The 18,944-nt window shown below is 36.7% G+C and overlaps 1 protein-coding gene across 36 annotated transcripts in view; it reads right to left on the minus strand.

The window, feature by feature from the left end:
- LOC109053737 (ankyrin-3-like) overlaps nucleotides 1-18,944 on the minus strand; it is a 102,428-nt gene that overhangs the window by 29,995 nt on the left and 53,489 nt on the right. For 18 of the 36 annotated variants that reach the window (XM_042742118.1, XM_042742138.1, XM_042742137.1 and 15 more), the window contains 12 exons: nucleotides 18,374-18,571; nucleotides 18,181-18,279; nucleotides 17,971-18,069; nucleotides 17,779-17,877; nucleotides 17,345-17,440; nucleotides 16,664-16,736; nucleotides 16,275-16,313; nucleotides 11,458-11,581; nucleotides 4,751-4,853; nucleotides 2,947-2,991; nucleotides 2,505-2,614; nucleotides 677-709 (listed from right to left, as the gene is read on the minus strand). In XM_042742118.1, the coding sequence (XP_042598052.1) occupies nucleotides 677-709; nucleotides 2,505-2,614; nucleotides 2,947-2,991; nucleotides 4,751-4,853; nucleotides 11,458-11,581; nucleotides 16,275-16,313; nucleotides 16,664-16,736; nucleotides 17,345-17,440; nucleotides 17,779-17,877; nucleotides 17,971-18,069; nucleotides 18,181-18,279; nucleotides 18,374-18,571 (1,118 nt within the window). Of the gene's footprint in view, nucleotides 1-676; nucleotides 710-2,504; nucleotides 2,615-2,946; nucleotides 2,992-4,750; nucleotides 4,854-7,538; nucleotides 7,551-11,457; nucleotides 11,582-13,348; nucleotides 14,058-16,274; nucleotides 16,314-16,663; nucleotides 16,737-17,344; nucleotides 17,441-17,778; nucleotides 17,878-17,970; nucleotides 18,070-18,180; nucleotides 18,280-18,373; nucleotides 18,572-18,944 lie in introns of those variants that run through there. The other 18 variants (XM_042742139.1, XM_042742142.1, XM_042742125.1 and 15 more) reach the window with 10 other exon arrangements.

Genomic DNA, 18,944 nt, shown 5'->3' on the forward strand with positions numbered 1-18,944 from the left:
CAATTAATTTTCTTTTCAAATACTGACCCCAAGGTACCATTTTGACAAAATATCCATTTAAAATGTTTAATGTAATAACTAAAATGGTAAAAATCTTAAAAATAATAATGCCATGTTTTTCCACACTATTTTTAAAGAATATAACATTTTTAATAAAACTTTTAAATATTTCAGATATGCCATTCACAAGACTTGCAGGAACATTACTGATGGATGGCACGAACAATAATCAATTTCTTAAATTAGAGTAGTGAATCAATTTAAATACAATATACTGCTAATTTTCAATATATCGCCCAGTCCTACTGATGAAATGGTGAAGCTTTAACAAGTAATTTCTAACTGTGAAATGAAGAACATTACAAAAAACTCCCTTTCATCACAAAATGCCTAATGTGCTGATGGTGGGACTAGTGTGTGTAATAAGTGATCTGGAATTTATTTTATGACTGTGCTGAATTTGCTGATTTCTGCATGAGATGAGGTCCATTTCCCAAAGACCGGCTAAACACAGTGTGGAGGAGCGCTTACACAGATGAGGATATAAAACAGGGAATAAAACTCCAGAGAGCAGGATAGAGATAAAGGGTTTAAGAAAACAGGAGAGGACAGATGAAAAATAGAAGACAGGACAGAAAGCTTTAGAAAGAGTGATGTAACCGGACTCAGTTTTCACCTGGAGTCATACTGAGGAAGCGGGGAGGAAGGGCTGCAAAAGAAAAAATTAATGACAAGAAAAAAGAAGAAAGCAGGAGGTAAAAAAAAAATAAACAACATTCATTATTACAGTTGTTGTCATGGTAAAAAAGCTGACATACAAGTAAGAAAAACATGAAGCTGATGTCAAAAATCAGATCTGTGTAATGTAGCAGAAAGTGTGGAGGGAAAACTAAAGGAAATCAAAATGTGCTTTATGTAAACAACTCAATGAAGCCAATGAAAAGCTTTTCACGTGCTTGCCCAAAACAGCATCATGTTTGCAGACTGTTGGATTAAATCATCTTCCACCAATCATAAATGGTATCATTATAATGTGCTAATGAGGTACTCAATCCCCCTTAGGAGATCTAGGTGGTTAAAAGCAATATGTTCTAGCATTGAGATTATTGGGTATTCTAACAGAATTGCAATTAATTTGGTGAAACTAATAGACAGAACAACACATTTATTTTCTTCTAAAATAAAATTGTAACTGTAAATACAATTGACCCATCGGTAAGCCATTCCCCTGGAATGCAGATGAGCCAATGGCAGTCGAGTATCAGTTGCACAAGGAAAGGAGCAGAACTCGGACATCTGTACTTTTTTTAGCACCATAGAGAAACATTGGATGATCCAAAGCTTGCATTGTTTTTATGGGGTTTATGCTTCAGAAATGAAAAAACAATGTCCCTGGGGTACTTGTAACAGTGATTCCAGGTATCCTGAGAGGATAGGCAATGGAATTAATTTTATTCTATTTCCTAAACCCAAACAAAATGGAGCAAAATGCCCCAAAGCATTCACCCCCAATCCCAATGAAGACAAAAAGGTTCGTTTTCTGGTTGTCATACTCTCATTAAGTTACAATTTTCATCTGCTCAAACAGAACGTTAATGTCATCTTATGCTTTAGCAAGGTATCTCTGGATAAAACTAGCTCACGCTAAAGTTAGTGAGTCCAAGCAAACTTAAATAGCAGTCTGTTCTCACGTCTTGTACAGTGTAGGGCAAAAACACACAAACGAAGATCTACATTTCACCGTCTCTTCATATTAAACTGGTTAAATGTAAACTAATTTAATCATACCCTGCAATACATGAACAGTGTTGATCCGGGGTGTTGTTATCTGCGATCATGACGAATGTAACATGAGGCTTCTCCCACTTGCATTGTGATCTGTAAACCCTCGCTTCAAAAATTAATACCCACACAGTATTTATTTTAAAATCTTTTATATATCCCTCCATGGCATATTTAAGTCCCACTTGAATGGTGGTCCTTCTGTGTCCAAAATTTAACATAACAGTTAGCAACTCCGTTTGTTTGTCCAAGTTCGCAACAGTAACTAAGGGGGGCGGGGCTTACCGATGGGTCAATTATGTAAAATAAGGAGGACTGAGTACTACTATTCAACAGTTTGGGGTCAGCAAGGTTTTTTTTTAAATAATGAATACTTTCATTCAGCAAGGATGCATTTTATTGATTAAAAGTAATAATAAAGACATTTAAAATGGTAAGTTCTTTTTGATGTTCTATTTATTAAGTATGCTAAATAAATGTATCAATGTTTTCATAAGAATATTAAGGAGCACAACTGTTTTCACCATTGATAATAATAACAATTTTTCCTTTAGCAACATTTCAGCATATTAGAAAACATTCAAAAATCTTACCAACCCCAAACTTTTGAAAAACAGTGTTTATACATTGTATATACATAATCAAAATATATTCATGTTTTGGTTACTAATGTGTTTGCATACTTAATGTTAAACAACCTAAACACAAAAACATATTCTTACCCAGAATGCACAGGACTGCAGACAGTGTTATGTGAGTGGTCCACTGTATCAGGGGTCCAACTGTACCGCCGAATACACTCGCTGTTGTATTCACGAGTCACTGCAAGATGCTGTAAACACATCCATATATAAAAAACTTATATACTGTATATACGAAACAGAATGTCTTTGGAAACATCATGATGATGCATCTGGATGAAACATGGCTTCAAATAGGACACTCAACAAGAAAAATAAAAAGTAGAAAAAACAATGAGTGAAAGACAACAAAATAAACACTGCAGATGGAGGTGGAGCTTGTATTTCTAAACAGACAATAACACACAAATACAGATGAGTGAATAAATGAGAAAAAAACTAGTGTGTTTGGATTTTTGTCTAATGAAAGGATGGAAAAGATGGAGAGAGATGATCTAACATGGTCACGATCAAGGACCTGTACCTTATTCTGAGGGTCCACCATGTAGGAAATATCTTTAAATACACCCTGAAGCCAAAGAGAGAAAATAGGTATAATGTGAAGTGTTTCATGTTGTTCAAAACCTAGGGATCTGTCTACCTGATCAAACCTGAATTGAACACTTGAATGAAGCCCAAAAAGCACTTTAGTAAAAATAAAAGCACTTTAGTATGCAGTACTGCACTCTCTCTCTTTCTATGTTCCCATAAACAGGAAACATGGTCATATACTTTGTTATACTTAGTTATTTTTAGTTAAGGGGAATGGCTTTCATGCTTGATACACATGCTAAATGAAAACAATTCAAAATTGAATCAAATAAAATCAGTGGAGTAGTAACTTCATCTCTGTATTCTTTAAGAATTGAACAATTTCAGGAGTCTAGCCTGAATACTGGAAAGAGCAACAGAACAGAGCAGGAAAACACAAAATGGAAAAGCCTGACAGAGTCCAAGTCTGACTCTCCATCATTCTCTCTCTCTTTGTCCTTCTGTCTATCCAACTGTTTAAGGATAGATCGAGGTCAAGGATTTTCGATTTCTAAAAGTACCTTTAAATACACTCTTATTAGACTGACAGTCTCAAGTCTAAGAATTTATTTAAAGGCACATTTGGAAATGAGAATGTGACACAGAAGAGTGTGTTTGTGATTGCGTGGAAGGGGACCAGGCTTTCATAAACCCCATGGGACCCAAAACAAATATTCCAAAACATTTCACTCTGTTGTGGAAAGTCCTGACTGGCAAAATTGCAAACAGTTCTCAGCCCAAAATTCTCAGTATGGTTGGCTAACAGTGCTGAACTGAATTGGTAGAATGAGTGCAGAGACGTCGACACTCGAGATTGGTCACTTGTTTGTTGGCTACCAGTTTCTCTCTTTAGCTGGCAAAGTGCACTATTTGAGCGAAGTAAACAGAAATATCTGTAGAAACGTCATCCTCCATAACGCAGCTGCTATTTACATCTCATACCATCTGTAAACACTTGCATTACCAAGGCAACGACTGATGCATTTGTATTACAAGCTCTGTTATCAGCCCCACAGTGGAAAATGAATCATACTGTATCTGTACCGGAGCCTGTCCTCCAACAAAAAACGACCATATAGGTCGTTTGTGCAAGCACCTTATTACGACCTATATTTACGTATTAAAGTTAAGCGGCCTCTAGCGGGCGTAAAAATAATGACAGTATCGCCTTGCGTCTGTTGTCATGAAATGACGTATAACGTCATTACCAATCAAAACGCACGTTTATTTAAATGCAATGTGTGGACTTTTTACACCGATCTCACAGTAATTCGTACATATTTTACTAGCTGGCTTATTCGTTTGAATGACCACACCTAACCCCACCCCCCTAAACCTAACCCTCACAGAAATCATGCTAAATTATGATTTATTGAGCATATACATTTTACGTGCACGTCCGTTCTCTGGGATCGAACCCATGATAGCATGATTGCATATCAAGGGATAACGCAATAATCTACCAACTGAGCTACACGAAACGCAAATCACAGTGCAAATAAAAGAGTACAAAACATTAATATGAAAACGACCTTTTGCCGATAGGGGCGCAATTGTAGTATACGCTCTGATGGGTCGTATTTCAGGGATTTGGACAAACGACCTATACGAGCGTATTAGTTGGAGGACAGGTTGCTGTACCGTATGGGCCTATAAAAACGGTAGAGCTACAAAAATGGTTTGGCCGGACAGTGGAAAAGCGGCTACAGTCCTGAATGAAAACAAGACAGGGAAAACCACAGAGTGGGTGCTCTTACCGTGTCTTTGGTGGGCCCCAGCATCTCTTCAATCATCATGCTGTCCCGAGCGAAGGAGCTTCTGTTCAGAGTGTTGGACCTGTCTGAGCTGAAGGAGCGCAGACTGGAGTGTGTAAGAGGTTCACACATGTGCACACGCACAAGCAGACACACACAAACACAAAGCGAAAGACGCACACAAAAGGACAAACAAACATAAACACAAAAACACAAATATTACAACATGCAACATCCAGGGAGAACAAAATTAAACCCTTCAGAGAAGAGAAGAGAAGAGAAGAGAAGAGAAGAGAAGAGAAGAGAAGAGAAGAGAAGAGAAGAGAAGAGAAGAGAAGAGAAGAGAAGAGAAGAGAAGAGAAGAGAAGAGAAGAGAAGAGAAGAGAAGAGGAGAAGGGAATATCTGATGGTCAGAGAGGAGGTACAAAGAAAACAGAAAAGATTTTGTATGGGCAACATTACTATAACAGTAACATTTATTAAATGATTTAATCAGATACGGACCAATTCTCACTATTAACTACTTTCTTATTAGCATACCTATTACTAGCATATTAGCTGTTTATTAGTACTTATAAAGCACATATTTAATGCCTTATTCTGCATGATAATATTTTAGATATGTTTATCCTACCCCATACTTAAACTTAACCACTACCTTACTAACCATTAATGTGAATAAGGAGTTTGTTCAGGGAAAACTCTTAGTTAATAGTAAAAAATGTGATCCCTATTCTAAAGTTTTACTGATACAATGTAAAAAGTATATTATCATTCAAAAGTTTGGGGTCGGTAAGAATGTATTTTTTTTTTTTTTTGGAAAGAAGTCTCTTATACTCACCAAGGCAGCATTCATTTTACCAAAAGTACAGCAAAATAGTAATATTGTGAAATAATATTACAATTTCAAATACCTGTTTTCTGTTTTAATGTATTATTTTAATGTATTATTTTGTAATTTATTACTAGTATATATTTTTTTAATCTTACTGACCCAAAACAATGGAAATTTGAACTGTAGTGTTCATTTATATCTAAATGAACAGAAGTTTTTCTCTTGTTAAACCAGTGCTAGTTCCATGTAACTCCATTTTTGAGTAAATCTTATCTGATTGCTAAGCTGTTCTAAATGTGTTTTAATGCATTGATTTGTGGTTGTTAACTCCTTGAAAAGTAATAGCAATCGCACAATCGTACAATTTGAGGTATCATTTATGTCAACACAAACAGTTTCAGGTTTTGCTGTGTGCCAAGGTTTAACACCTATTGCGACTGGTTTTGAAAAACCCCTAATCCGTGAGGAACAGTTATAGCAAGGACCACTAATTAACTGAGACTTTGAATAAGTATTTTTCAGCTCAGATCAAATTTACGACTGTGTGAGTGTGTGCACCCTTCTGCAGTGGCATTAGAAAGACCTGGATCTCTGCAGGACAGCAGTCTTGGGTTGGCTGCACGGTGTGTGTATGAGAGATTGAAAATTCTGCAGCAATCAGCAGGATTTAAAGGTACAGTACTGAAGGCACCCACAGCAGAACTGCACACGAGAGTGTGTTTATGAAAGAAAGTGTTGGTTTGTGAGCTAGTTTTTGGACGAATGAGTCTCTTTCCATTCCTTCCTCTTGTCTTCTTGCACTTCAGCTTCATCCGTCCTGATCTGCATTGTTTTTATGGTTCTGTAGCATTAAAGCAGGTGACTCGCCCTTCTCTGCAGCACACACACTCTTCTCATTTCCCTCCTCTGCATTAATTTAATTTCTTTTTCCTTTCCTTCTTCATCATTCTACTTCTTTGCTATGCACTTCATTCAAATGATCTCACTATGAAGAGAGCCAGCAAGGCCGTATCATGGCTCTGTGTGCATTTGCATGCATGTGCAACAGCAAACAACAAATTATGAGGAATATTTGTTCTCTTACAGGCTAAGCTATATTCTAATCATGTGCCTCCTACCTAACATTCTGTAACCAAGCTGTGTGAATGTGTGTGTTTAAACACATAATGTGGATTAACTATGCTCTCTGTGCTTTTCTATCAAAAGCAGACGCGATCATAATCAAACATTCTTAGAACACCATATCTATTTTACATTTTTGCAATAAAATTGCCCTGTGATCAATGTGGTGAGTAATGGCCAATTAAATGTGCCGTCACTGATGTGACAAAGTAATTGGCTTCAACTGCTGACTGATCAGCTTGAAGCTTTTGTCCCTGGATGTTACATAGAGCACCACACAACTGAAACAACAGCAAAACACAACATATATGAACACAATCCATGCCACAATAAACAAAAACTGACAAAGCAACCAAAACATAATAGTTAGCACATTAATCATTAACATTTCAGACATCAGTAACATCTAAAACCACAATATTTCACAACACACAACTACTGCCCACTTTTCCTGTTGTTTTAAAACACTCCTCACATCTTTTGCATTTATAAACCGCCTTCAAAAAGGTTCGATGACTTTTGTGTGATCGATAAGAAGCATGTTCAGCTTCGGAGCCAGATAGAACAAATAAAATGTCAACGCAAGAGAAGTGCAAAGAGAAAAACTCCAGTTGAGATGCATGAATTTGTTCTATCAGGCCGAAGAGCTCAGGCCTCAGTGTATGATAGGGATGAGACTCCACAGAAACGCACTGCACCAGATGACATAGTGGAGCGAGGCATGATGGGAGTTGTAGTACATATGGAAAGGGGCAGAGACAGAAACGACAGCTACAGAGAGAGAAGGTGAAAGGCACAGAGAGGGAAAGGCAGACAGAAAGACATCACTCTTACCTTATCCTGGGGCTAGAGAGAGTGAGAGAAGCCAAGAAAGAGAAAAGAGAGTAAAATGTACTGGACGTGGCAGAAGCAGTGAGAGTTAAGCATGGCACTGAGGCTCTGCCACAGCATGTGTTGTGCTCCTAGACAGGACTGGGTGTGCGTTTGGTAATAACAATCAACATTAGTAGCCCTATGTAAGAGCAAACAATGCCAGGCTGATGTTATCAAAACAAAGAGGCAGAAAATATGAAGCTCTGTACTGTAGAATATTATCCATGAGATCATCTAGATTCCAACAGTAACAATTCAAATAGCAAAAATATTTCTATAGAAATTAAAACTTAATTTCAGACATGAAACAGTGTGTCTTACCTTGGGTAAGCAGCTGGGATACTGAGTATTTTGCAAATGACGTAATTATATCAATAATCTATACAGCTAATTTGACTCATATTTGACTGTTTAATGCCTCGTGCAAGCAAGCCGTAGTGTCAATATCCAAATGCAGCAAACCATAAAGCTAATTCTTCCCTTTGAGCTACACTAGAGTTCTGAGCACAAAACTGAAATGATCAATCATAACTAAAGGCGTTACGAGACTGAAGGTCTGCATCCATCAGATCACATCTTTACTTTCACAGTCACGCACTTTCCAGACTTTGTCACTCAGCATTCGCTTCCCGGTGATGATGTAATTTTTTTCAGTCATTTATTCCCTGTCCTCAAACGCCATAACCACTGGCACACAAAAGCTAGCCAATCAGACCTCACTGTCCTGTAAAAACAAGAGCAAATCAGGCTCCATTGTGCCACATAATGCTCGCATGACAAGAGTGTTACCTTTCCATCCTGTCCTACCTCTCCCTCACCTGCTATGCTCATCATCCATCAGCCACGATAAACAGATAATGACCTTATAAATGAGAGAACGGAATGTACTTCAGCAGAAAACACCACAGACGTGCGTCTTCTGCCTTAAACTCGTCTCATAAACTTACAACTTACAATTATAATATAAGGAACTACAGAGTACCATTTTAGAAAAGCACTGGAGTACCTTTAGGAATACAACAGCATTTTAGATTTTTCAGACCAAACTAATACAATCAAACAATTAATAATAAAAAAACAAACACAAAAAAAAAAATTGCTGTCAAACGATTAATAGTGATTAATCGCATCCAAAATAAAAGTTTTTGTTTACATTACATATGGGTGTACTGTGTATATTTATTATGTATATATAAATACAAACACATGCATGTAAATAAATATTTAAGAAAAATATATTATTTTTCTATATTAAATATATTTATATATAATATAAAATATAAGAATATAAATATATAAATGTATATACATGTAAATATTTTCAATATATACTGTATGTGTGTGTACACAGTACACACGCATATATTATGTAAAAAAACATTTATTTTGGATGCGATTAATCGCGATTAATCGTTTGACAGCACTAGATTTGACATATGGTTATATGGATGATAGAACTTAAAAGGACATCATGTTCGGTATGAATGAAAGGTCCATTTGATTCTGATTTATTAACAATACATTAAGCCTGTAATAGACCATCCGAGCATATTTTATGCAGGTATTTACACTTGGTCATTTGTATTTTTCCTAATCAGATATCTATATGAACATAAATAGAGGATATGAAAATACTAGTGCTGTCAAACGATTAACTGCATCCTAATTAAAAATATTTACATAATAAATGTGTGTGTGCTGTGTATATTTATTATGTTTATATAAATACACACACATACAGTATAGTAGTCGACATTTGAAGTGGATCAAAAAAGTTCACCAAAGTTGTCCTAAGACAAGAACACATTTTGTCTAAGGTTTTAGGACAATTTTGATGACAGTTTTTGATCCACTATTTTGAAAATATTTACATGTATATTTTTATATTCATATAATTTATATTATACATAAATATATTTAATATATAAACATAACATATTTTTCTTAAATATATACATGCATGTGTGTGAGGGTGTCGAAATTATTGTTGCATCGATAGACCATAATCGATTATAGCCTATGATGTCATTCACATATGCGCTTGTCACGCGAGTATTAAAAACGCACTCTCTATTTTTAAATCGGAGCTTGGCTTTTTCACGCATATGTGTGATATAGAGACAAATGCGGCAGGCTACACTGCACAGAATATGCAGTGTGAGACACATGCGCATTGCTTGACAGCGATTCCACTCGCTGTTATTTTAGTCTTTTACTAAAGATATGCTTTCATTTCATTTTCTTAAAAAAAAAAAAGTGGGAAGTCGTGGCCTAGAGGTTACAGAGTAGGCTATGACTCCTAATCCTAAGGTTGTGGGTTCGAGTCTCGAGCCGGCAATACCACGACTGAGGCACCCCCAACTGCTCCCCGGGCGCCGCAGCATAAATGGCTGTTCACTGCTCCGGGTGTGTGTGTGTGTTCACTGCTGTGTGCACTTTGGATGGGTTAAATGCAGAGCACGAATTCTGAGTATGGGTCACCATACTTGGCTGTATGTCACGTCACTTTTTTTTTCATTTCTGCCGTTTGAAATGCTGTACGTATTAGATGCATGAAACTCACATACTGACAAGACTTTCACGTGCGCTTTGTGTTTGTTTGTCCTGAAGCTCGCGACTGAAGTTAAATGCACCTGCATCTATTTTTATGATACGAAATTGATGTAAACACAGTCAGTTATGTTTTCAGAACAGGACAAAACATCTGATATGTGGAAATAGATCTGTGCATTAGTGTGAATGCAGTCTATTAAAGCTGCCAGCGTCTATGATGTCATCAGTAATAATCATATGCCAATAATGCTGAAAAGTTGACATTAGGGATGCACCGAATGTTCGGCAAATGAAAATATTTCAATAATTCCGAATATTGCAATAAGAAAAAAGACAGAATAAACTGTACCAAACAATGACGTGACGAGATCAAATAGAGGTGTGCTCTAATGCAGCAAACATGACCGCAGTGTGGATAAACTTTACATAAAAATGTAAAATTTTGAAAAAATTTTCAACCTTTTCACACACCCAAATGCATAGCATAGTGACTAAGCCTTCTTTCTTAAAGCTAAAATAAATTGACATAACCCTTTTTACAAAGTCTATAATCTTACAATATATTTCATTTATTTTTTATTATGTGCATTGTATTAATATCTCAGTTTCAACATCAACTTAGTACTCCTTTGTTACTTTAAAACATTTCAATGTTTTGTATTTGCTAAAAATCAGAGGTACAAATTCTGCAAACGTTGCACAGCTGTAGAACATAAGTTTTGGCTGAAGTGGAATAGCTGCATGATTTAACTTCTTTTTAAATATTAAACACTGTAAAATATTAATGTCTGCACTAAAAGTACAACAGGTGTTTTTCTGTTATTATTTGCATAACAATTTCTCATAGTTTCATCTGTCACCTAAAAACACCTGTGTCATGCACACTTTAACTTGAAAGACACATGGTGAGCTGAATTTGTGTAGTGGGAACAGTTTCCAGGGAACTAAAATCCCAGTATTTATTTCCAGTAAACAAGAGGATATGAAGACTGACCGCACTGAATACACAATGAATCTCACTGGGATTTAACTATCCCTCATTCCTCATCTGTTTTCTACCATCCTTCTCTTCTTAAAGCATTTTTATTAATGCAGACTAAAAGCCAATACACAAAGAAAGTAGTGACGCCTTTAGAGAAGACCAGCCGAACACCACAAGCTAAACCTATTCAAATGATCATCCATCTAAACACCACCAAAAAGCCATCCGCTCATGCCATAATAACTTGCAACTCCATATAAATTTGCTACTCATGGAGAACCAGCATAAGGTACAAACAGCTTCACAAACAAGCAAGCATCATAAAATGTAAATGAGTTCTATTACCTGGCAGAGCGGGCTCCAATACTGAAACCCATGTACCCCTCCTGCGGCAGGGAGTCATCCCCTAACTCCCTCAGGTCCTGTGGCCGAAGATACTTCTCAGTCTCGCCGGTCATTGCATCTTCACCTGCAGGGATGAGACAGGCCGAAGGTGAGCTCACTTGAAGGAGAACTGATAAGGTGACCTATCAGCAGCTGCAGCAATTAGTTCCCCCCACGTTGCTCTAATTAAATAAAACCCAAAGCAACTTATAGTACACTTATTGCCAAGACAGTCCTGCTAGAGCAATTAGAGATTAAGTGTCTTTCTCAAATGCACAATGGTAATAATTTGTAGCTCATCTCTTGTGGGGTGAACCAACCGGACCACACGGTCTTCTTACATCACGCAACATCCAGCTCACAGCTTCTAGATTATTAATCAATGTCACGTAACACCTGGGTGTTTTTCTGTCCCACCGTGAATAACAGGAACTTAGGTGGCGATATTTCACTGACATATAGAGGAAACGTTCTGCTGCATCAGACACCACTGCATCTCCTGCTATAAAGCAAGTTTCAATCATACCCCCAAGAGTTTCTTAAACCTGATCAAAAAAAAAAAAAAAATCTGTTTTTTTAGTAGTTTTAAAGGGGTTTGGGACACTTTCATGCAGGTCAAACTGGGACACCAGCTTAAACCATGTAAGACCAGCAAATTATTTTTAAATCTGTTTTTTCACAGCAGATAACATGTAATAATAATAATATGACAATGAAAATAATATATATCAATTGAATTTCATAAATTACGTTTTCAAATAACACTTTCACAAATATGACTGCCTATATCTGTTGTTATTGTCTAATTATAACAAACTAACAGTTAAAAGCCACCAAAGACAGTTTGCTAGTCTGTTAAAGTAAAATGCGACTCGATCACCCGAAAACCAGTCATAAGTAGCACAGGTATATTTGTAGCAATAGCCAAAAAATACATTGTATAGGTCAAAATTTAAAAAAAATTATTTTATGCCAAAAATCATTAGGATATTAAGTAAAGATCATGTTCCAATAAATTTTTTTGGAAATTTCCTAATGTAAATATATCAAAACTTAATTTCTGAGTAGTAATATGCATTACCAAGAACTTCATTCTTACTTATACACCCTAAAAAACAAGAACATAAACAGAAAAAACCCAAACATAAAAAAAATTGGATTTGTAGTCCAGGGTCACAAATGGGTTTGGATTTGTAGTCCAGGGTCACAAATGGGTTTTTGGGCACTTTTAAGATAGGCTGGACGACCTTTTTAATCCAGCAAAACAGTTTTGTTGTTTTTCTAGTTTAATAAAATATTCAGTTGTAACTTAACGGTTTTTACGATAAAACACTTATAGAAAGCAACGGATGCGTTAGCTGTCCACCTAGACATTATACAAATACCTCCGTCTAGGTAGACAGCTCGATAGGCTTCGGACAGTCGTTATTTTTATGAGCTAAGGACTCGCCTATGTTGCATAAAATGACGTCTAGGTAGGCAGCTCTGACGGTTTTGAGACACAGCCAACATCTTTTTCGTATCTCTCATGAACGCGACTCTCGCTTGTCCTCTCTCTCCGTGCTGCAGCCCCTCCCCTCCCGCTACTGAACTCCTCCGTTTCCCTAACCGGCTCGCTAATACCTTTATACCCCGGTGCCGAATTAACGACTTGACATCGAACATTCATGACAAAGACTAACAGATCACCCTGTCTAAAAACAGAAGACACTGTATTTGACGCCATTCTGAGTTTCAAAAGGGGACATTAAAATAATATATCCGAGCAGCGTCCAGCCGGTGAACGCTGTATGCAGCAGAGCCCCAAAACACCGCAGTATTCTGACACAGCGACAGTCCTATCAACACTCACATAAAAGCGCTGCCATATCCCACTCCGACACAGATATATCCGTTATTAGCGTATTCCTCGGATTATTTGTTCAGCTCTCAGATGAAGCCTGTATCCTCCGAGAAAAAGACTGATGATGAGGACTCTATTCGGGGTGCTCATGTGAGAGTCGGTCGTCCCGAGTCGACCAGAACTCTCGTAGCACTGGATGTGCGAGATTTACATCCGTTCATTCGCCCGGTAAAAGTTAAATCACAAGGCAGGCAGCCTGGGTCAAGAGAAGGAGGGCTCTACCAAAGCTGCACTCTCACATGTCAGGGGAGCTCTGCTCTCGTTCCAATCCAGCCTCGCGCGCGCGCAGAAACAGAGCAGCTCCAGTGTGTGTGTGTGTGTGTTGCTAAAGATTTTGCAGGTCTAGCAGCAAGTGCAAGGTGGTAATAAGACACCAAGTACTGTCAACATAGTTCTCTCAAGAGAATGAAGGGAGTCACTGCAAGCACTTTTCTAATATATGCGTGTTCTGGTTTGGCTGTACTTTTGAGGGTCAAATATTTAAAAAATCTCCTCACAAATACAAAGAAACCTGTTGATAACTGACCTGTGTGGACCACTTTCTTCAATGTTTGAAATGTTCTTATCTGAATCGTGTTATGCTTTACATTATGTCTAATCATAGGTGTTGACAAACACTAATTAAATTCAGCCTTTCAGACTGAAATCCACGCTTGAATCTTATGAAGTTAACAGGTCTGTGCCAGTGTTGTTATTGTTAACAAAACATGATCTAAACAAAATTTAAAGTGCATCCTTGGCAACTAACAGACTCTGACAACTAATAATACAAAGGCATACAACAAAATACTAAAATGAAAACTGAAAATATAAATGAGATTTATAATATTAATAAATAGCCTAATTAGAGTATACAAAAAAGCAATCTGTGTGTAAGGGTTGAATCTAAATGATAAAAAAGTGTCCCCTTTAATATAGCATCATAAGACATAAGAGTGTGTGTATGGATAGTTCTTTAAACTGATAAATGTTGTCTTTGATCAGCTAATGTCAAGGTATCCTCAGACACTGACACTCAGTCACTATAGAACAATCCTGAAACTCATTAAAAAGTGCTAAAGAACATTACATAACTGTAAGGAAGTTCACCCCTTCTAAGTACTGTACTTACAGTGCATGCACACAACATCTCCTTTTAAACGTGTGTAATTTGCTGAACTAGGCACTGTGCTCTTGGATGTTTGTGGGACGCATCAGGCTTTGATATTTAATACATGAAATATCACCATTAAGATATTAAACTGACTACACTGTGATAAAATGATAAAATAACGAAAACAGCTTACTAAACAGATTAAATACAGAGTTCCCACACCCCCGAAATTTTAAAAGTGTAATTTCCAGACCTGGAATAATAATGTAAAAACTATTTTAATACATAACTGAAAAAATAAATAAATAAATAAATAAATAAAGGAAAAATAAATAAAAGGTAAAATTCCTATTGTCAATATAAATGTTATATTTATGACAGTAAAATGATATAGGCAATTTAAAAAGCTAAGCTTTTCAATAATTATGATTTTATATAAAAGTGATTTGAAAACTATCACTATCCAGTCATTACAAACAACTGGTAAAGTCACGGAAAAAACATGTAAGTTCATTGGCTGAAAAATTTAACGAAAATTAGAATGTTGTCTTGGTAAACTATCTGAAATAAGTTTAAGGTAATACACAAAAATTACTAATAAAAACTAAAACTAAACTAAGACAAATCGAAATAAAGATAAATTAAAGCTAAATAGTAATATTTTAAAACAACAAAAGCTAATAAATTAACAAAAAATTAACTTAAAATTAAAATGAAAACTGAAAACAAAAATATTAATATATAAATAAAATGTATATATATGAATAATACTAAAATAACAAAGAAAGTCTAGGAACACTTTAAATGTAATAATCTTAATTCAAATCTAGAAATGCAAAAAGTTTCTGCAAGGAAGGACTAGGTTTAGGTTATAGCAAATACAATTAGCGCAATATAAAAACAATACATGTAAGTAGACTCCACCATAATATGACAACAAACAGGTGTATGAGTTACAAAATCAGATCAGGGATCAAAGGTGCAGTGTTCATTGCTTCTGACTGACATAAGACCTACATGCACAGCTTAATGGGATTACACAGATAACTTCCAGGATAACCTATGGATCTATTAGAGGCGTCTGCTGTTAATACACGCACACACATGCACTAATGCACACTTTACCTCTCAGTACTGCTAAGACAGCAGTTTCAACACTAGACTTCAGCATTTTACTGCTTTGTCATATTCCAAGACTATCTCTCTATCCCTCTCCATTTTGCATGTCTTTTTCACTCTCAGGTAGAGGGGTGACACCTGTGGGCCAAGTCAGTGTCACCTGTGGCATTGTGAGCGTATCTGCTGACATACACGGTAACCGTATACCCTCATCCCTCCAAGTTACCATGGAGAGGAGTGCAATGAGGGACATCAAGCTCATGAATATTTCAACGTTGCACCAGGAGACAAGAGAGGGAGTTTGGCATCATAGTCAACACGTGGAGTGTTTTCTTCTCCTCCTGACACCAGCTTCACTGTATCCCAGGCAACTGTATGAGTCACATACAGGCTTTTGTGGGCATCTGTTATTGTGTTTCTATGTGAGAGCATTTGTAAATATGTTTTTATAACTATGAAAAAAAACTGTGTGTGAGTGTCAAGTTGGTTTAGACAGGAAATCACAGCAATCACACTCTGGTTATGTGCTGTGCATACAGACGAAACACACACAGCGCACTGCAAAGCCAGGCTAGAGGAACGCATCTAAGCTGAGTGAATGTATGCATCAAGCGGAGATGATTATAAAGGGGAGGAGAAAAACAGAACTGCAGAAGTGTGTACCTTCTTCCTCATCAGCCTGAGCTTCATGATCTTTCACAGCTGTCAAACATACAGTACACAGCAATAGGTTAAATGTACACGCTCTCTCTCTCACTCTCACACACCCACACCCACACCCACACCCACACCCACACACACACACACATACAGAATAATGAAGGCAGATAGTGTTAGCCCATTGATCATGGTGCAAGCTAGCGGACAGCTGTCAAAATAACCATTAGAATATAAAATATAAATAATATTTTAACAACCACTTCACTAATTCAGTGTGCACAGCAGAGTAAAGAGTTCTTTACCTCAGTATAAACCAATATAATTCACCAAAAAAGAGTGAAACTCTGTGTGTGAATGTGTGTGTGTTTAGATCAGCACTTAGTCAGCTTTACCTTCATCATCAGACATGTCCAGGAACTCATTCATGGTCTCCGGGACATTGATCTTGTGTTTCTCAGTTACAGGCTGGTCAAAAATGGAAAATATGCAAAATATTAGAAAAAAACAAACATCCAATAAAAAAAACAACAATATGACACAATAAAAATAAATAAAATTACAAAAAAAAATTAAAATTGAAAAACAAATACAATAAAAAACATTATACTATTTTGTTAAAATACATTAAAAATAAAAATAATCAATCATATTATATTAGATGTTCAGTAAATTAGAAAGTGTTATTGAATTATTACTGTTTTTAAAGGTTAACTTTAACTTTGGCATTAGATGATGGCAAAACTAATCTTAATAGAAAAAAACTGAATGACTAAATATCAAATAACGCTTGAAATAGTATATTCAAAATTCAATTTGAAGTGTAATTTAAAAAAAAAACATAGCATGGCTTACAGTTTTGAAATGAAGTTATAAAATAATGTAAGAATAATATTCTTTGCTCAGAAGTGATTAGCATGATGTGGCTGGTTGGTGTGGATTTGATTGAGAATGCAAATGGCATGAAATACAAATTCCCTGGTATTAATTTCTATGGTAACTGTGGACATTGAGGGTAGAGGATGTTGATGGAAGTAGGTCAGGATGCAGATGGTGGCGCAGGTTGAATATGTTACCGTGGCAGTGAGGTTTTCATCTGTAACTCCTCTTAGGGTGTCCACTACGGAGATGTACCCCAGTCGTCGAGCGATGGAGAGAGCTGTGTTACCATTCTGCAACACACAAACACAAAACAAAGACTTTACATCTGTATATGAGGCATTTTATATTTAGCATATGTAAATGTACTGTAGGTATTATAAGCATAAAAGAGTGAGATTTGTTTATATTAAAGGTACACTACTGTAAATGCCTTTACTGTGACTTTTGATTAATTTAATGCATCCTAGTTTAAGAAAAGTATTATTTCTTAAAAAAAAAGCATACTCACCCCAAACTTTTGAACAGTAGTGTATGTTTGTATATGTGAGTGTGTGCTACAATACACTGCTGACCAAGGTTGACAGCTTGCTGAGTGAAGCAGATATTCCCAGCATGCCTCAGTACTCACCACTGTGAGCTCATTGGGTGAAGCTCCATACTGAAGCAGCATATTAATGATGTGGGTGTGGCCTTGCTGTGCTGCTTGGTGTAGAGGTGTATAACCGTTCTATGCAAAGAACGACAGAGAAGGTGAGTCAATTTACATGCAAAACAAGATAATATATCTAAATATCTTTTGACAAGCTACAAACAGACTCACCTTTGTTTTGGCATTAGGCTTGGCCTGATTCTCTAACAGGAAGTTGGCCATCTTCATGTTGCCATAGTGACAAGCCACATGCAACGGAGTGTAACCACTCTATTAGGAGAATATGACAAACAAGAGAATATCAGACACTGATACAGACACACAGTATAGTCCACAATGAACCTGTAATCTATGGAAACACCATAAAACCTGAACCCTGACCTTGGTTTGGGCATCAATTTCTGCTCCATGGTTCAACAGCACTTCAACAACACCTGACCTGTCATCCTGTGCAGCCAGGTGCAGAGGCGTGAGACCATTCTGTTTTAACAAACACACACTGTGAGTCAAACTAATACTTATTCTCAACCGTGTGCTGTGTGTATGTGGAATATGCATGTTTAAGTATGTTTACCTTATTGCCCATATTAACATTAGCCTGTTTGGTGAGCAGCAGGGACACGAGGTCCACATTGCCCTCCTGTGCAGCGAGGTGGAGTGGGCTGATGCCCTGACGGGTCACTGTGTTACACTCCGCCCCATATTCCAGCAACGTTGTCCCAATCTCCAACTGATTCTTCTTAGCTGCGATATGAAGAGGTGTGTAGCCATTCTAGAGAGAATGAGAGAGAAACAAGATGCAAAGATACAGAATTTTTTTAAACAGAAATACTATGCAGGCATGTAATAATCTTTTCTTCTTTTTCCTAGTACTTTTCTTGAGTACATAAGCCAATCAGGATTTCTCAAATTTAGCAAAACAGAGATTGTAAGAAGCAACCAAGCACTTCACTCCCCTCAAATTCCTAGCTTGTTACCATGATGACTATTTTAATACTACTCTAGATATCTCTGGGAAAACGCAAGCCGTGAAATTTTGGAATTGCAAAATCATATACTTAATCCTTATTTTTTTCTTGGTTTCTATAAAAACATCTAAAAAGGCTAAAACAAGATTTTTTTCAAGCATGCAGAGTCACTAAAAG

This window comes from Cyprinus carpio, chromosome B17 (genome assembly GCF_018340385.1).
Source record: "Cyprinus carpio isolate SPL01 chromosome B17, ASM1834038v1, whole genome shotgun sequence".
NCBI classification, from domain to species: domain Eukaryota; kingdom Metazoa; phylum Chordata; class Actinopteri; order Cypriniformes; family Cyprinidae; genus Cyprinus; species Cyprinus carpio.